This window comes from Perognathus longimembris, chromosome 4 (genome assembly GCF_023159225.1).
Source record: "Perognathus longimembris pacificus isolate PPM17 chromosome 4, ASM2315922v1, whole genome shotgun sequence".
In the NCBI taxonomy this organism is placed as follows: Eukaryota; Metazoa; Chordata; class Mammalia; order Rodentia; family Heteromyidae; genus Perognathus; species Perognathus longimembris.
The window spans coordinates 4,635,152-4,653,413 of NC_063164.1; the positions used below are offsets into that span (position 1 = coordinate 4,635,152).

General features: G+C 42.6%; 2 protein-coding genes and 1 long non-coding RNA gene across 14 annotated transcripts in view; 2 read left to right on the plus strand and 1 right to left on the minus strand.

Moving 5' to 3' along the window:
- LOC125350169 (UDP-glucuronosyltransferase 1A7) overlaps positions 1-18,262 on the minus strand; it is a 193,071-nt gene that overhangs the window by 36,764 nt on the left and 138,045 nt on the right. The window contains exon 1 of one of the 12 annotated variants that reach the window (XM_048344497.1): positions 1,153-2,031. The exons of the other annotated variants lie outside the window; for them this stretch is intronic. Within the exon in view, the coding sequence (XP_048200454.1) occupies positions 1,153-2,016 (864 nt within the window). The 5' untranslated portion in view covers positions 2,017-2,031. Of the gene's footprint in view, positions 1-1,152; positions 2,032-18,262 lie in introns of those variants that run through there. 12 annotated transcript variants of the gene reach the window in all.
- Positions 2,876-3,861, plus strand: LOC125350182. The gene is made up of 2 exons (XR_007210689.1): positions 2,876-3,024; positions 3,250-3,861. It is a non-coding gene; the product is annotated as an uncharacterized LOC125350182 (long non-coding RNA).
- Positions 6,076-8,356, plus strand: LOC125350173 (dnaJ homolog subfamily B member 3-like). Its single transcript, XM_048344501.1, has one exon. It carries the CDS (start codon positions 6,146-6,148, stop codon positions 6,947-6,949), a length of 804 nt encoding a protein of 267 aa, XP_048200458.1. The 5' UTR covers positions 6,076-6,145; the 3' UTR covers positions 6,950-8,356.

Genomic DNA, 18,262 nt, shown 5'->3' on the forward strand with positions numbered 1-18,262 from the left:
TTAGCACAAAATCAAAACCCACACATTCACAAACATCCAATGTTGAATAACAGGTTTAACCAGACTTTCAGTGGCACGCACGTTTATGTACAGAAGACAGCAAAGCAAACCAGCGCAGATTGTGGAATGGTGGCCAACACCTCTCCACCACTTTTATGGGTTCATAAAGGAGAAGTCCATCCCCTAATTGGCAAAACTTCCCTGAAACTTTGTCCTGACTTCAAAGTCCCTGGAACACCCAGAAGGTAAACCAATAAGTCAATTGACCATAACTGTTTTTAAAAAATAACCTTTGATTGTGCCAACTCTTGTCCCTTTTGAAAAGAGATGAGACCCTTCCCCAGTGAGAGTGACTTTCTCCATTCTAAGATACCCCTTTTTCAGAACCCACTTAGACTATATGTTAGCAACACGTCACTTCACCCTGTGGCCTTCCAAGTCAAGCACATATACTTTGGGTCTCCCTGTCTTCATTGTTTCTTTCTATCCTTGGCTGTCTTAAAGCCTCTGGTTTCCCTGATCTTTCATTCAGCCAGTTTTCTCAGACCCAACATGTGTACCTACTGTCTCAGAATTGCTACCTTTCACAAAGTCAGTCTCTCACCCAGACAGAAGAAAGGCATTGTCATTTTCTAGAAAAGAAAGGCTTCAGAATCTAGCTGCTTGCCAGACTACCTAGAAACTGACACTTTTAACTAGGACCGAGAGTCAAGATCCCTTGCCAGAATGTATAAATGTCAGAGAAGGATTTCAACAGACCTGAACTTCTAATGCCTAAATGAAGCCAGATTCCTCCGACAAAGGCAGGGTGCATGCCACATACTCTAGTTCTCTTGGAGGTGAATTCTGTACTCATAAAATCGAATGCTTGTTGCATTAAATTGTTACTTTGACTAAATTAAATTACACACAGAATAAGATGCCAAAACACTATACTCTCTGGAAGTCATAGATATAAAGAAACAACTCAGAAGAGAATATCAGAAACAGGCAAACTGAAGCCTAAGAGATTCACGAGAAATTAAAAGAAGAACCAGAGCATCTACAACCATTTCAGTATGTTCATTCAGTATATTTATATGGAAATTTCCTTTATCCTCCACACTTGCTTTTGCAGATATAGACATATAAAAGTCCCACTTAAATACACACCTGAGATACCGGGTTTTTCTGAAGACAATTTATCCCACCAATGAAAACCATGTTTGGCATGATGGGCCTGGGGTAGTTCCTCACAAAGTCATCTCTCAACAGCCAGATGGCTGCAGAGCTCAGAAGGTCCTTGACAGTTACATCCCTCTGGAGGACTTCTGAGGCAAGTGGCTCATAGGGAGAATAAACTGCATTGCACAGAAAGTTCTCTGCCAGAGAAAGAAGCGTGTTCTTTGCTCGTTGCAGGAAGGTCATGCGATCTGGGTTTAAGGAAAAAACCCTGGGCACATAGGACATTGGTCTGGGACACTGGGTAGCTTCAGAGTCCAGTCCGCATGGCAATGCATTCAAGAAGTACACAGTAGGCAGAGCCAGGTATTGGGCCACAATGGGGCCACAAAGGAGGAAAGGGTCTGTCAACACAGCGTCGAAGCCGCCTTCCTGAAGGGAGGCCATGAACTCCTTGTTGTGCAGTAAGTGGGAGCAGCTAGACAGAAACACTGCAGAAGTCTGCTGGGCTTGCTTGTAGAGTCTGACCAAACGCTGCAGTAAAGGATCCTCCATAAAAATGCTGAGCCCACGGTCACGCAACATAGTTTCATAGTCCTCTTTCTTGAAGGGGACAGGGTACATCTTCAGGGTGTAAAATGATCCTTCCTTTATATACAGTGAGGCTTCTGGCGCCAGGACCACTATTTCATGTCCCCTCCGGTGCAGCTGCTGGACAACCCCGACCATGCTGAGCCAGTGGCTGCCATCCAAAGGGACTAACAACAGCTTCCCGGCCTGGGTCACAGAGGAGCCAGCCATACACAGCAGCAGACCCAGGGCAAGCGGAGGAAGGCCTTCAGACATGGCACTCATGATGTGACTGCCTGTGGTCTGCTCACGGTTCCACCCTCACTCGCACACAGGTAGCAAGAGATAATTAGCATCTGACGTTAATGTTTGACTGTTCCCCATGACTAAAGTTACCTGTCCACACAGACTGCAAAGGACTGCAGGAAGCTGATTCTCTGAGATGAAGAGCGTAGAACTTTGCTGGGGTTCTTATTAGGCTACAAGAGTTGAATTCCTTCCTCAAATCACATTTGGGAATGAGCACAGAATGCAAAATAGCTCTGGCACTTTGGGACCCATTAAATTGTCATTTTCATGAATTGACAAAGTGTTACCACAGTATTGTTTTTTTCCCCCGGGCCATTAGTGTCTAGGTTACATAAGCAAACAAACATTCCTTCAACCCTAACTATCCAAGAGTGTATTTCCACAAAACAAGAACAACCAATTATTAAGGAAATGTATCTGTAGTTTATATCATTTTAAGTGCTCTTCCTAATATCCTTTATGCGAATTTCTCCTCTTCCCAACAGAATCCATTCCAGGGTAGTATTTTTGTTTTATATTTTAAATCTCTCTTAATCTGCAGTAGTTCATTAGCCCTTGTGTTTCATGAACTGATAGTTGAAGAATACATTTTATAGAATGACAAACAGAAGAGAAAAATATTCCAGGAAGTAAAGTTCCTTTCTAGAAACAAAATAGGGTGTTTTGTTGTTGTTGTGTTTTTAGGAAGCTTTTTTTTTAGTTTAGGTTTTGTTGTTTATTGTTTTCATTTTGGTTTTGGTTTTTGGTTATGGGGTCTGAACTCAGGGCCTGGGTGTTGTCTCTGAGCTCTTTTTTTGCTCGAGGTTAGTACACTACCACTTTGAGCCACTTTCTGGTGGTAAATTGGAGATAAGAGTCTCACAAACTTTTCTGCCCAGGCTCGCTTTTAACTGTGATCTTCAGATCTCAGCTTCCCACATAGCTAGGATTACAGACATGAGCCACAAAGCCCAGCTTTAGAAAGCCTTTTTGAAAGAAAACATGGTAGTGTAACTCTTTTTTTTTTTTTTTTTTTTGCCAGTCCTGGGCCTTGGACTCAGGACCTGAGCACTGTCCCTGGCTTCTTTTTGCTCAAGGCTAGCACTCTGCCACTTGGGCCACAGCGCCACTTCTGGCTGTTTTCCATATATGTGGTGCTTGGGAATTGAACCCAGGGCTTCATGTATACGAGGCAAGCACTCTTGCCACTAGGCCATATTCCCAGCCCAGGTAGTGTAACTCTTATTACTTCCCCAAGAATATGTCTTCCACACTGCTCATTTGAGGCTCTGCCTGATTATCTCTATCATTTTTCTAACAAATATTTTTTGGCTCTGGCACGGTGCTGAGTCCCAACAATGCAGCTGAGAACACCACAGATGAAGTCTCTTCTCCCCAGAATTCGCATTCCAGAAAGAGAAACCAACTTAAAATTGAAACAGGTAAAGCAGGTCCTCAGAGATTGTGAAATGTGTTTGGATGGAAATGAACAGTGTTGTCCTAGGATAGATAATGACTGGAAGAGGAAATTCACTTAAGTATATGTGCTCCAAAGTCTGCTTTAAGGATAGAGAAAAAGCCCTATACATAAGAAAGCAAAATACATAAGCGAACTAAGCAAGTTTGATTGGACTCATCATGCTGATCCAAGATCCTGTGGAAATTCTGATAATCACTCTGAAGACAAAGGTGACAGGTGGACAAAATCAATAAGAATTGGTATTTAATAAGCCTATAGTATATGGTCAAATACTGTGTATAACACATCTTACATGGTCCCATAGAAGAGGCAGATAGCATCTTCCTCCTTTTTACAAATAAAGATACTAAAGTACAGAACAGGGGCTGGGAATATGGCCCAGTGGCAAGAGCACTTGCCTCCTACACATGAAGCTCTTGGTTCGATTCCCCAGCACCACATATATGGAAAACGGCCAGAAGGGGCACTGTGGCTCAGGTGGCAGACTGCTAGCCTTGAGCGGGAAGAAGCCAGGGACGGTGCTCAGGCCCTGAGTCCAAGGCCCAGGACTGGCCAATAAATAAAAAATAAAAAATAAAGTACAGAACAGAAAAAAAGATTTGACAGAGCTAATAACCAAACCCTAAATGCTGGTGCACAGTCTCTGCTTTCCACAATTGCTCAAGATCTTCAGTAATATACAAAAACTGATGTGCAAAACCTTGATGGAATTTACAACCTTTTAAAAGTCAGAAGCAAAGCTGTGGCCCAATCAAAGTAAACAGGAAAAAGGCAGATGAGAAGGGACCTTGGAACCAAGAAGGTATCCATGCACCACCAAGTGGAGGTGCCTGTCCACAGACACAAGGGAAGTGCCAGGAGCAAGTGTGATAGGCTGCTTAACACCAATGCCCCTCTCCCAGACTGGACAGAGTGCAGACAGAGCAGAGCACTCAACTCTCTTCTCTGGAAACCCACTGCTGTCCACTACAATCCCTGTTCTATACGATCCCAACGCTTTGACCATGGACATTACTGGCCAGTCATTCTGGGGGATGTGCTGGGAGGGTCATGGAGAAACTGCAAACTTTAAAACTCCTTCCTCCTCTGTACTCACTCCTTCAGCTTGGAAACCTCCCTCTGTCCTTTATCCTCCAACCTTTTCATCACCCTTCCCTAAACACATTTTGCACTTCCCCTAATTTCATTGCTCACACTGAACTTTATTCCTGATTAGCTTCTTATTTCTGGTTATTGCATGCTTACCAGGGTTTCAAGTTCAGTCACTTGATACATTATAAACTCAAGTGGCAGTCTGTCCTGATAATACACCCAGTTAGACCTGTAATCTTTCATGATGAAACTTTAGAAAGTTCACTGGTTAACCATTTTTCCCTTAGAACTATGTGACCTTCATTGGTGTGTTGCTTCACAACTAATCAAAGCAAAGAATATAGTGTTCCAGAGAGAATGAGATAGGGGAGTGAATGAACTCAGACGTCAAGAACTCAGATGTCAAACAACATAAAAAAAGAAATCATTTCACAATTTAACAGCTTTTGTGGAAATGATCGGCGCATTCTACGCTTACATGCAACATGCAACAACTAACAAAAACAGAATGAATTTGGTTTACTAGACCAGTGGTTAGCTGAATATGCCCCGAGGATATTCAAGAACTTTTCAGAATTTTTTTTTTACATTTTCTTCATTCTTTCATTAAAAATTTTAAAACATGTTTCCTTTATTGTCAAAGTGAAGTACAGAGGGGTTACAGTTTCATATGTAAGGCAGTGAGTACATTTCTTGTTCAACTTGTTACCTCCTCCCTCCTTCTTCCCTGCCTCCTCCCTCCTCCTTTCCCTCTCTTTTCAGAAAAATTTTACAGAGCCCAAATTATTTCCCATAACAATGATTCTATCTGAAATGTTCACTCGCATTCTCTCATAAGCGCATTGTGGAAGTGACTTGATGTGTGGTATCACAAGAGGGTGAATGCCAAGGCAGACTTGAGAATCTCTCAACAATGAGGCTGGATACATATTGCTGATTTTTTCTTTTTCTTTTGCTCAATGAGAAAAATTGGTTTATTTGAAATGGATTTACAGGTATATTTTTTCTGTTTATCCGGTCTAACCACCCCGATTTTGTTCACAGTTATGTTAGGGAGCAAGTATTGCTGAATTCTTCTTCTGAAAGTATTTTCTCATATGAATTATGGCCATATGACTGCTTTTATGTCCATTAATGTGTATGTCTATCCAGTCTGAATTTTGCCTGTAATACATATGACAGATTGAACAAAAGCAAACTGGTGCTAAGGCCAAAAACATTGAGATTTAAGTCCCATACAAGACATAAGACTTTCCTTAGGCTCAGGTTCAGGGAAAACCGATTCGTGTCACCCTAACCCCCCAGGCCGAGGAGAAAGCCTAACTAAGGTCTACTTGAACTTAAAACAAATATTTCCTAAGACACTGAGATTCCTCAGTCTCTCTGCCCATCAAGTTTAGCTTTAGTCCACAAATAGGGCGGAGCCAAACCTCTGGGTAAGGGTCTAGCTTAGCCCCAGGCCTAGGCCCCATGGTTACTAGGCAACAAGGCAAAAAGGCCCTCCCCCGGAGCACTGCATTCTGGGATGCGAAGGCCCAGGCGCGACCTCAGCCAATGAAGCGCCGCCACGTCACAAGGGCGACGCTGCGCCTCACCCAGCGGCCCCCGCCCGCAGCCCAGCTCCCAGAAGCTGCCTTTGCCCTGCCCTGGCCCCAGGGCCGCGCCCTGCCCGCCCTCCTCGGCCCCAGCATGGTGGACTACTACCAAGTGCTGGGCGTGCCCCGGCAGGCCTCCACCGACGCCATCAAGAAGGCCTACCACAAGCTGGCGCTCAAGTGGCACCCCGACAAGAACCCGGAGAACAAGGAGGAGGCGGAGAAGCGCTTCAAGCAGGTGGCCCAGGCCTACGAGGTGCTGTCGGACGCCCGCAAGCGCGGCGTCTACGACCGCTATGGCGAGGCCGGAGAGGACAGCGGGGCCGCCCCGGGCCGCCCCTGCCACGACCCCTTCGAGTGCGTCTTCAGCTTCCGCGACCCCGCAGACGTCTTCAGGGACTTCTTCGCGGGCCAGGACCCTTTCGCCTTCGAATTCTTCGGCGCCCCGCTGGAGAACATCTTCGGGGGACACAGGACCCCCCGCGGAAGCAGAAACAGAAGCAGGGCGTTCACACCCCTTTTCTCCACCTTCACTGAATTTCCAGCTTTTGGGGGCCACTTCTCTGCATTCCACCCAAGATTCACACCCCACGGTTCTATGAGAAATGGAGGCCTTTCTTCCTTCTCCAAGTCCTGTGGCAGTGGTGGGACAGACAGCTTCAAGTCTGCGTCCACTTCCACTGAAGCAGTTAATAGCAAAACTAACACCACTAAAAGAATCGTGGAGAACGGCCAGCAAAGGATGAAAGGGGAAGAAGACTGAGCGTTAAAATCTCTGGCAAAGAGCAGGCAATAAATGGCAAAGAGCAGTTGCATTGACACCTATATAATTCCCTTTGATTTAGTACATTTCGAGAAATAGCAGTTTGTAAGATTGTAAGTAACCTCTATTTTCAGAACAAGTGTATCTAAGATTATATAAACAGTTCATACCAAAGCCTATTTGTAATTATTGTTTGGACCATACAAATAGGATCTCTGAGGGTTTTTTAAATTTGTAAATATCTATATGCACTTTGCTATTTATTAAATTTAAAGACAGATGAAGATAATTTCCAAGTGCCTAAAAAACTTGTTCTCCACAGCTCCTTAAACAATACTTTTCCCCATTTGTTGGGAAACAGCCAGGTAGCATGCATGCTCTGAATGGCTTAACTTCTGAATGATTTAATTATTTTTTAACCACATTTTCCTGAAATGTGTAGTACTAGTAGATTAAATTGAAGATGGGTTGAAGTAGTACATAAATGCTAATGATGTAGGAAGAGTTGACTATTATGTAGGTAAAATGTTGAACCTAGGCTTTTACAAAGCAAGTAAACCTGGTAAAGTGAATGTAACTAGTCCTAGGGCTTCTGTAAAAAATTATGAAGGCTGAGAGCAAAATATTTAAGTCATTGCCTCAAAGTCTCATGGTGTTGGTGACCTATCAGGACTGCACTCAGTCTGACACATTCTGGGACTACAAAAGAAATTTTCCAGGGCCACACCAACCTATTGCCATGCTGGGGACATGTTCAGAGTAGCTACATAAATGCTAGGTTCACCTGAAAGTGTTGAGCAGGTGAAGTGCCAAATGTACAGCTGAGAAAATCACATGTCGGCACAGCTGGTGTCCCACATGAGGACCTTTTGGGATTTGATTGTCTTGGTAGGGTCCCCACAAAGTGTCCTATCCTCCATTGTCACGTCCTTACATTGCCCAAGAAAAGTAAAAAAGGAAAACTGAAGAAGGCTAACAAATGCATAAAGTCTGTAACTGCAGAGAAATCATGGGACTTGAGTATATTGTCACATGCTTGGAACATGTGAGAATAGGTTTAGATACAATTGAGTGCCCCAAAGGCTGGCCTGCATGATAGGACACATAATTCATGGCATGAAAAGGGGATTCAGGATTCCCATGGGAGTATGGGGAAGCTGAAGAAACCATTTAAAAATAAAAGGTCACAGAGACACCTGGGCCGTTGCTTCCTATGTGATAAGTGAATACCTTACCAGGGTTTGAACTTACCCAGGATTTGAAAAGATAAAGTTGGTTTACCCATAGGCAAGGAAAGTCTTACGAGTGAAGTGGGTTGCTGTGGTGGATTGGGCTCTGAGAAAGTGAGGGGTGTTAGGAATTTGGGGATGAGAAGGAACCGGCCATGTTCCATGGTTGTGTATAGTGGAACTGAGTGTGTTGATTTCTACACAGTAGGTTAAAAGATGGTCCACAGAGTTCAGTGGTAAGTAAAGAGCCTGGCATACAAGGCCACTCAGAGGTCATGGGTCTATAGCAAATTAGGCTACTTCTAACAGTTATAGTGTACTATTAACGAGTAAGTAGTCAGGTTTGATATATCTCGGATTTGTACTGCTGCAAATGAGCTACTTTTTACAGAACTGTAAAGCATTCCATTTAAAGAGTTTTCAAACTGCTTTTTATAAATTCTCTTGGCTCAAAGAATATATAGTACTATATACCTGCACATGGCCGTTCATGTTTCATGGAAGGTTCAAGTGAATGCAGGAAAGAAGGGCACTTCCTCTTGTGTGGAGACACATGTCTCCAGTCTGCTGCCATGGATGCTTTTCATGCAGTCACTGTCCCCCAGAACGCACCACACTAGGAGGGTCACACTGATGTGGGACCCAAAGCACTTAAGCCGTCTCAGCAAAATCCAAACATTCCAAGAGCCACACACTTCCTATAGCCAGACTGTTAACACAGTGAGTTGGGATTCAGTTTATCCCTTACGAAGGGAAGCTTTACAAGAGGCCAAACTGTGTTCATACAGCACTTAAAGCAGTTTCTTAATTAAAGCTGATTTGTTTTTCTGCAAATGGTAGACAGGTGGTGGGCAGGATAGCTCATGCTGGTAATCATAGCTACATAGCACTGAGCACTACTGAAATTGGGAAGACTTGGTTCTAGACCAGCGAGGGCAAAAAAAAAAAAAAAAGTTTCCAAAACAAGGATCTCAGTATAATGGTGGTATGTGTCTGTAATCACAGCTATTTGGGAGACACAGAAAGGAGGATAATGGTCCAGCCTGGTGCAGGCAACAAGACCTTATCTCAAAGAAAAAAAAAAAGGGGGGGGGGAAAGGGGGTGTCTGTGGGAGTGGCTCAAGAGGTAGAGTGCCTGCCCAGCAAGCACGAGGCCCTGAAATCAAACCCCAGTATTTCCAGACTGGTAGAGAAACACTTTACCTTGAAAAATGATTGACTTATTGGAAATTTCTAATTCCATTTCTCATCAGGATTTTGAATAAAGAGATTCACTTCCTCTTTTCCCATCTGAAATCATTTCAGCTTAACAAACTGCCACTGTTTATTAGGATTTAACTAGGAAGTGGTCAATGTTGTGATTACCAAACACACAGCTCATTTTCTACATTATCCCAGTAAAAAGTAAGGTTACATTGTGTGGGAACCCATAAATGACCCATAAATGCAGAGCCATGAAGTCTGCCGAAGAGAATTGGAACCCATTCTCTGACTCTCAGAAGGCTGAGAGTGGCCCTCATAAGATTTATTGCTCTTAGCATTAGAGTGGTCACAGTTTCTGCCCTAGATGTAATCTATTCAGCTCCTGGTCTTCCCCAGACCTTGCGGCTGGCAGGGGGCCAATTCAATTTGGTTGTTTACTGGCCATCTTTATCTCCTGTTTGCAGGAAGTCACTAATCCTAGGATTGTTCCCCCCACTCTGGTGCCCCTATCTCTCAAAGATGGCTACCTTGCTTTATGCACGTACTCTCTCCTGTCTGATAATGAATTAGAGCCCTGTTCACGGGACCCTCTGGATCTGTTGCTGACAGCGTGCAGCAGGTCCCGTGGTGTCTGGAAATCAGTTCCGCGGTCCGGTCTCCATCATTGCTTTGCCTCCCGGCCGCGGCAGAATGAGGTGCTCGCAGCGGTTTGCAACACATTGGAATTCTCCAAGCAGAGTTCCCTTTGTTCTTTTAGATTTTCATATTGAAAATATACAATTTGCACCAGGTGCTGGTGGTTATCACCTGTAATCCTAGCTACTGCAGAGGCTGAAAGCTTGAGATTACGATTTAAATTTAGCCAAATGGGACAAGAAAGTCCCTAAGACTCTGAATCACCTATGAATGTACCCAAAAAGCTGGAAGTAGACCTGTAGCTCATGTAATAAAGTGCTAGCCTTGATCAAAAGGTTCAGGGACAGCACCCAGGCCCTGGAGTCCAGCCTCAGGACTGGTTCGCACGCGTCCGCGCACACGCGCACACACACGCACGCACACGCACACACACACACAGAGTATATAAACAGGGTTTGGATCCATGGAGGAGCACATACAGCATAATTCCGTAGTCACTACCTAGACATGACTGTTGAGCACTGCTCCTGTCTTGCCACATGCTGTAAGGTAAATTGCATACGAGATTCCCTCAAATTCCCCTGAATATTTAGGCCTCTAGTGAGCACATCCCCATCCTTCCCAAACAGCATGATTAAAATAACCATGCTGGGGGAAAGAAGATGGCACCAAAAGAATAGGGAAGAACCCCAGCTCTCCCCAACCAAATAGTGGGAGTCCCAACACAACATCCTCCACCCCCCCCCACCCCCAACATATCCAAAACAAAAACCATCTGAGCAAGCAGAAAATCACAGGACTGGAAAGGAACAAAGAAAAAGCACATAAACAGCACAAAGTCAGACTCCAGGGAATGCAGAATCCAGATTAGAAAACTCCCCTGGTGCAGGGAGCCAGACAGTGGCAGGAGCTGGACAGTGCAAAGACCAAGACAGGCCCCGCCACACCCAGACCTGGAGAGTGCGCTCGGCACTGTGGTACACATTCAGTCCCCAGGACCAGGGACCACCAAAACGGGAGACCAGCTGTGGCAGAGACCCACAGAACTTGACTTGGACCCCTCCCTCCCCTTCTCCAAGAAGGAGCACCTCATTTTAAGGGGGCAAAGAGACCAGATCCCCTCCCTTCATCCACCCCCCCCACCCCACTGGCCTGCGCCCAGTGGGGAGATAAAGGATCACATATGAGGTGGGCATTAGGACCCTTCATCTCCCAGAGTACTAGCTATTGGGAGGGTGCAAGAGCCAGCAGCTGGCAGAGCACTCACAGTGGAGAAGCTTTGTCTCCCCAGCCAATGCTCTCTGGCTTGCTCGGTACACGCACTCTGGTGTCATGGGGCGGGGGGAAGTCTCTAAGTCTTGCCTTATAGGCAACTTGCTGACCCATATCAGGGGCTTACAAGGGACAACACACAATGGCAAAGCACTGATTTATGGAGAAAGCCACTGAATCTACCTCCACCTATAACTGCAGAAAGTGTGAATGCTTTGGCAGCAGTCAAGGCATGCACACAAATCCATAGAGCAGGAAGGTCAAAGCAGTGAAGCTATGGACACAGGCCCAGAGAGAAACAATGGATCCAGGGCACACTCACACACAAAAACCCCAGCGCACTCACTGGAAGCCCAGCCCTTGTGAAGCCAACACCTAACCCTGGAGCCTGAATATAATCAATTCAGTTCTTACAGCAAATCATTCCTGCTGTCAGAACCCCCATGCAGCTAAAGCAGAACCAAGTGCATGCACAGGCACCTGCTGACCTGGAGTCACATTTGATCGCAGATCAGTGTGAACCAGCCCAAGGCCAACCGAAGGCTTCCACCTGCTGGCCACCAAAGGGAAGAGCAGGGAGTGCAATAAGCTCCCATAACCCCTGCTTCCCAGATGTGCAAATCACTCACAAAGAAAAATTACAAATTTCATGAATGGCCAACACACCAACTCCAAAAATCAACAGCAACCCAGGGGGGGAAAAAAACAGAGCAAAGAAGGGATGGAGAATAAAAACTTACTTCAGGATATGATGACAGAATTGGCCAAGGACATAAAAGCAGAGTTTCAAAAACAATTCCAAGAGCACAAAGAGGAAGTCTCAAAGGAACTTCAGGAAGTCAAGAAAGAAGTGGAGGGCTGGGGATATAGCCTAGTGGCAAGAGTGCCTGCCTCGGATACACGAGGCCCTAGGTTCGATTCCCCAGCACCACATATACAGAAAACGGCCAGAAGCGGCGCTGTGGCTCAAGTGGCAGAGTGCTAGCCTTGAGCGGAAAGAAGCCAGGGACAGTGCTCAGGCCCGGAGTCCAAGGCCCAGGACTGGCCAAAAAAAAAAAAAAAAAAGAAAGAAGTGGAAGTAAAGATAGATACAGCTAATGCCTCACTAAAAGAATAAATTAACACCTTGGGAGCCAAAAATGCAGGAAAAAATAGATATGAAGTTCAACTCATTAAAAGATGAAATTAACACCTTGAGAGCTGACCTAGAAACCATAAACAGTTCAATTTCCATAATACAAACTACAATGGAAGCTACAGTTAACAGAACATGCAAGATAGAAAATAGAATATCAGGAGGAGAGAATAAATCGGGGAAGTGGACAAAAAGTTCACAGAAATAGAAAAAACACTCAGACTTCGCCAGAGGGTAGTTCAAGATATAGAAGACAAAGCCCAGAGATACAATCTGTGTATAATTGGAATTGATGAAGGAGAGGAATACCAGAACAGAGTTGCATTATGTGACATTTATTCAGTAGAATTATTACAATAAATTTTTCCAACCTTAAAAAAGAAAACCTTACCCAGATAACAGAAGCATACAGAACACCTAATAGACCAGATCCTAGAGGAAACATCTCCAGACACATCATAGTAAAAGTATTAGACTTAAGTAACAAAAAAATATCTTGAATGCTGTAAAAATAAAGGAACTTATACTACAATGGAAAAAAAATCAGAACCATGGCAGACCTCTCCACACAAACTCTCAATTTAAGAAGAGCCTGGAAGAGTACTATCCAAGCCTTTAAGAGCAATAACTGCCAATTCAGACTAATATACCCAGCAAAGTTAGAATTTACATTCGATGGAGAAACCAAAACTTTCCATACTAAAGAAAAATTAAAGGAATATATGAACAAAAAGCCAGCTCTATAAAAAATATTAAAAGGAGGACTTCTTCAATAGAAAATAGTCAAGACCAGGGAACCTCATCAGAAGTCAACAGGAAATCAATTTAATAAATACAAGAAAAGGAAAGAAGCAAAACACAGGTAAGTAGGAAAATGGCAGGAAAAAGAATACATCTCTCTATAATAACTAATGACATTAATGGAGTCAACTCACCTATCAAAAGAAAAAGAACTGCAGAATGGTTCTGAAAATAAGATCCATCCATCTGATGTCTTCAAGAGACCCATCTCACAGCCAAGGACAAAAACAAACTCTGACTGAAAGGGTCAAAAAAGATCTTCCAAGCAAATGCACCCAACAAGATGGCAGAGGTACCCGTTCTGATTTCTGACAGGCTAGACTTCTCATTAAAATCACTTCAAAAAGACAAAGAAGATCACTACATACTAGTACAGGGAACATTCCAGGAAGAAGATGTAACCATCATCAACTTATATATATTCACCAAATAATGGAACACCTAAATACATCAAACAGATTCTCTCAGAACTACAGAACTAGATAGACCCAAATACAATAGTAGTGGGAGATTTTAATAATCCACTCTCACCAAGAGACAGATCCACTATACAGAGGATAAGCAAAGAAGCCTCAGATCTAAATGACACCATATCCCAAATGGAACTAACAAGTATATACAGAGTATTCCACCCAACAACAACTCGACACACATTCTTCTCAGCAGCCCATGGAACATACTCTAAAATAGATTATATCATAGTTCACACAAAGAGCCTTAGCAAATACAAGAGTCTTGATATTATCCTATGTATTCTATCGGATCACAGTGTAAACTAGTCCTTAACAAAGGATACTGCAGAAATTACTCAAGGTATATGGAGGCTAAACAGTACTCTACTGAATAACACCTGGATCACAGGACAAATTAAAGAAGAAATTAAAGGGTTTCTACAATTCAATAAAAATGAAAATACAACACAAAGGAATCTCTGGGACACAGCAAAAGCAGAGCTGAGGGGCAAGTTCCTTGCCCTTAGCTCACACATCGAGAAAACAGAAGCAGCTCAAGTAAACAATCTCAGGATGCAACTAAAACCACTAGAAAACCAAGAAAATTTTCAATCTAAAGCTACTAGAAGGAGAGAGGTCACCAAGATTAGGGCAGAAATTAATGAGATAGAAACTAAAAACAAAAACCATACAACAAATTAATAAAACAAAAAGCTGTTTTTTTGAGAAAATAAAATTGACAGACCTCTTGCAAGACTAACAACAACAAGAACAAAAAAAAAAAAAACACGAAGAAGAAGATACCCAAATCCATAAGATCAAGGATTCCACAGGAAAAATTACAACAAAGATGCAGGACATACATACAATCATAAACAACTATTTCTAGAACCTATACTCACTAAAGAAGGCAAATTTTACAGAAATGGATGAATTTTTAGAGAAATATAAACTGCCCAAACTAAACCAGAAATATATAAATCAATTAAATGAACCAATAACTTACAGTGAAATTCAGGAAGCAAACAAAAGTCTTCCAATAAGGAAAAGCCCAGGCCCTGATAGATTCACCACGGAATTCTACAAAACTTTTAAAGAGGAGCTAATACCAACACTCCTCAAACTCAGAGGGAGAAATACCAAACTTACTCTATGAAGCTAATATCATATTCATTCCCAAACCAGGCAATGACCCAACAAAGAGAACTCAATCTCCCTTATGAACATAGATACAAACCTCCTCAATGAAGCATTAGCCAAACAGAATCCAGAAACAAATCATACATCGTACACACATTTAAAAATCATACATCATGACCAAGTAGGCTTCATTCCACAGATGCAAGGCTGGTTTAACATGTGTAAATCAATAAATGTAATTTACCACATTAACAGAGCTAAGACCAAGAATCACATCATTATCTCAGTTGATGCCCAAAAAGCCTTAGACAAAATACAACACCTATTCATGTTAAAAGCCCTGGAGAAAATAGGAATACAAGGAACATTTTTTAAACAATAGAAGCCGTATAACACAGACCAGCTGCTAAAATCATATTGAATGGGGAAAAATTAAAACCATTTCCCCTAAAATCAGGAACAAGACAAGGATGCCCACTTTCTCCATTTCTATTCAATATAGTTCTGGAATTCCCTAGCCAGAGCAATAAGGCAAGAAAAGGACAGTAAAGGGATCCACATACGGAAAGAAGAAATCAAACTATCCCTAGTTGCAGATGACATGATCTTATACCTGAAGGATCCAAAAAACTCCCCAACTCCTATAACTAATAAACCATTTTGGCAAAGTAGCAGGATACAAAATTAATCCACAAAAATCAGCAGCCTTTCTGTACACCAATAACAGCCAAGCAGAAAAGGAAATCATGGGAACAATACCATTCACAATAGCTTAATAAAAGAATAAAATATCTAGGAATTAACCTAATCAAAGATCTATTTAGTGAAAACTATAAAAATATAAAGAGAGAAATCAAAGAGAACACCAGGAAATGGACAGACCTTCCATGCTCATGGATAGGGAGAATCAATATTGTAAAAATGGCCATACTGCCAAAGATGATAATACAAATTCAACACAATCCCCATCAAAATCCCAATGACATTCTTTACTGAAGTAGAGGAAACAATCCAAAAATTCATATGGAACAACAAAAGACCTAGAATAACCGAAGCAACTCTAGGCAAAAGAAGCAGTGCAGGAGGTATCACAATACCAGATTTCAAGCTTTATTGCAGACCCATAATAACAAAAACATCTTGGTATGGACACAAAAATAGACCTGAGGATCAATGGAATCGGGTAGAAGACTCAGAAATAAAACCACATACTTACAGCCAGATGATATTTGACAAAGGAGCCAAAGACATACAAGGGAAAAACCACAGCCTTTTCAACTATTGGTGCTGGGAAAACTGGGCAGCCACATGCAGAAAACTCAAAATAGATCCCAGTCTGTCACCGTGTGCTAACATCAACTCAAAATGGATTAAGGGACCTCAGCATATGACCTGAAACTCTGAAACTACTGCAGGACAGAGTAGGAGAGACATTAGAACTTATAGGCCCAGACAGGAACTTCCTGAACAGAGTCCCAGGGGCACAACAGATTGGAAAGAGATTGGGCAAATGGGACTACATTAAAATAAAACGTTTCTGCACAGCTAAAGACAGCCAACCAATTGGGAAAATGTCTCCACCAGCAATGCAACAGACCAAAGGCCTAATATTCATCATCTACAGAGAGCTCAAGAAACGAATCCCTCTCAAACCTAATAAACCAATGGGCAAGGGAGCTAGAGAGACTTCACAGAAGAAGAAATAAAAATGGCAAAGAAACATATGAGAAAATGTTCATCATCCCTGGCAGTCAAGAAAATGCACATAAAAACAACCCTGATATAACACCTTACCCCAGTCAGAATGTCCTATACTCTGAACTCAGGCGACAATAAATGCTGGAGGGGATGCAGAGAAAAAGGAACCCTACTGCACTGCTGGTGGGAATGTAAACTAGTACAACCACTCTGGGAAGCAGTCTGGAGGCTCCTCAAAAAAACTCAGCATAGACAGACCCTACGACCCAGCCATACCACTCCTAGGCAAATACCCTGAGCAACAGGACTCAAGATACAACAAGGACACCTGCACCTCCATGTTCATTACTGCACTGTTCACAATAGCCAAGATATGGAAACAACCTAGATGCTCCACTACAGATGAATGGATCCAAAAAATGTGGTAACTATACACAGCCATTAGAAATGATAAAATAATGGCATTCACAGGGAAATGGACAGGACTACAACAAATCATGTTGAGTGAGACAAGCCAAGAACACAAAGACAAACGGCATATGGTCTCCCTGATATGCTAGGTGTTAGAATTAAAATGCAATGAGATATGACAAACCAAAGAAGACCCAAGATATCAATACACAGTGAGACCAAAAAAGGACAGTCTTGGGAGAAAAGCACCAAGTAGTAAGATCCAACCACCTCTTCATATGTACATAAAGTACTATACAGATGGAAAAGAACCCCAAAGATAAGGAAACAAAGGACCTCTCCTTCATTTGTCTTAACAGTATTTAGAGGACTCTACATTCATTACCTCACATATGGTGTATTCATGGGCACATCTTAGGGAAGATGGTAGGAGGGCACAGAATGAGTGAAACACAGGTAAAAAAAAAAACAGTAGAGGGGACCAACAGCTGCAATGGACATTGATGAAAGCGAACTAAGCAACTCAAGGGCAGTTGGGGGAGGGAAGAAATGAGAGAAAAAGAGAGAACAAATGATACTAGGCAAAAGAAATGTACATATCACCTGACCCAGAATAAATTGTTTTATTATGTTCATAGAGTTCATAAGTTCATATGCTTTGTAGCTTAGAATGATGATGTCTATCATTGGGAAGATAAAACTGTGTGCTATAAAATTCATGTAGTTACTTAAATTGAATACAGGGGAAAAAAGACACACACACACACACACACACACACACACACACACACACACACCCCAAAACAGAAATCGAAAGGAAACAACGAAGAGAATTTGCTTACACTAGATGGAAAGAAAATGAAGGATAACACATCCTGAAAGGACAAGAGGTCTCACTAGACTGGAGTTTTGAAAAATTATCAAATATTTCCAAATAATTTCACCAGTTTTTTTAAGTTAAAGGTAAGTAGATGGAGTCAGGCCTAGTGGCTCACTCTTATAATCCAAGGATTACAGAAGTTATGGTAACGGGACCTAGTGTTGCCAGCAAGGAATGGTAACAGGAAAACCTGACCTCAAACTCAAAATAAAAAACGAAATTTCTGGGAGCGTAAGTTAAGTGGTAGAGTGCTTGGCTAGCATGCACAAGGTACTGAGAAAGTCCCCAAGCCACAAATAAAGAAAAGTAAAAATTAGAGAGGCAAGCCAGCAGCTGGGACTCACGCATGTTATCCTAGCTACTCAGGAGATTGAGATGTGAGGATATTTTATTTTTACTTTTTATTACTGGGACTGGGACTTGAACTCAGGAACTAGGCAATGTCCCTGAGCTCCT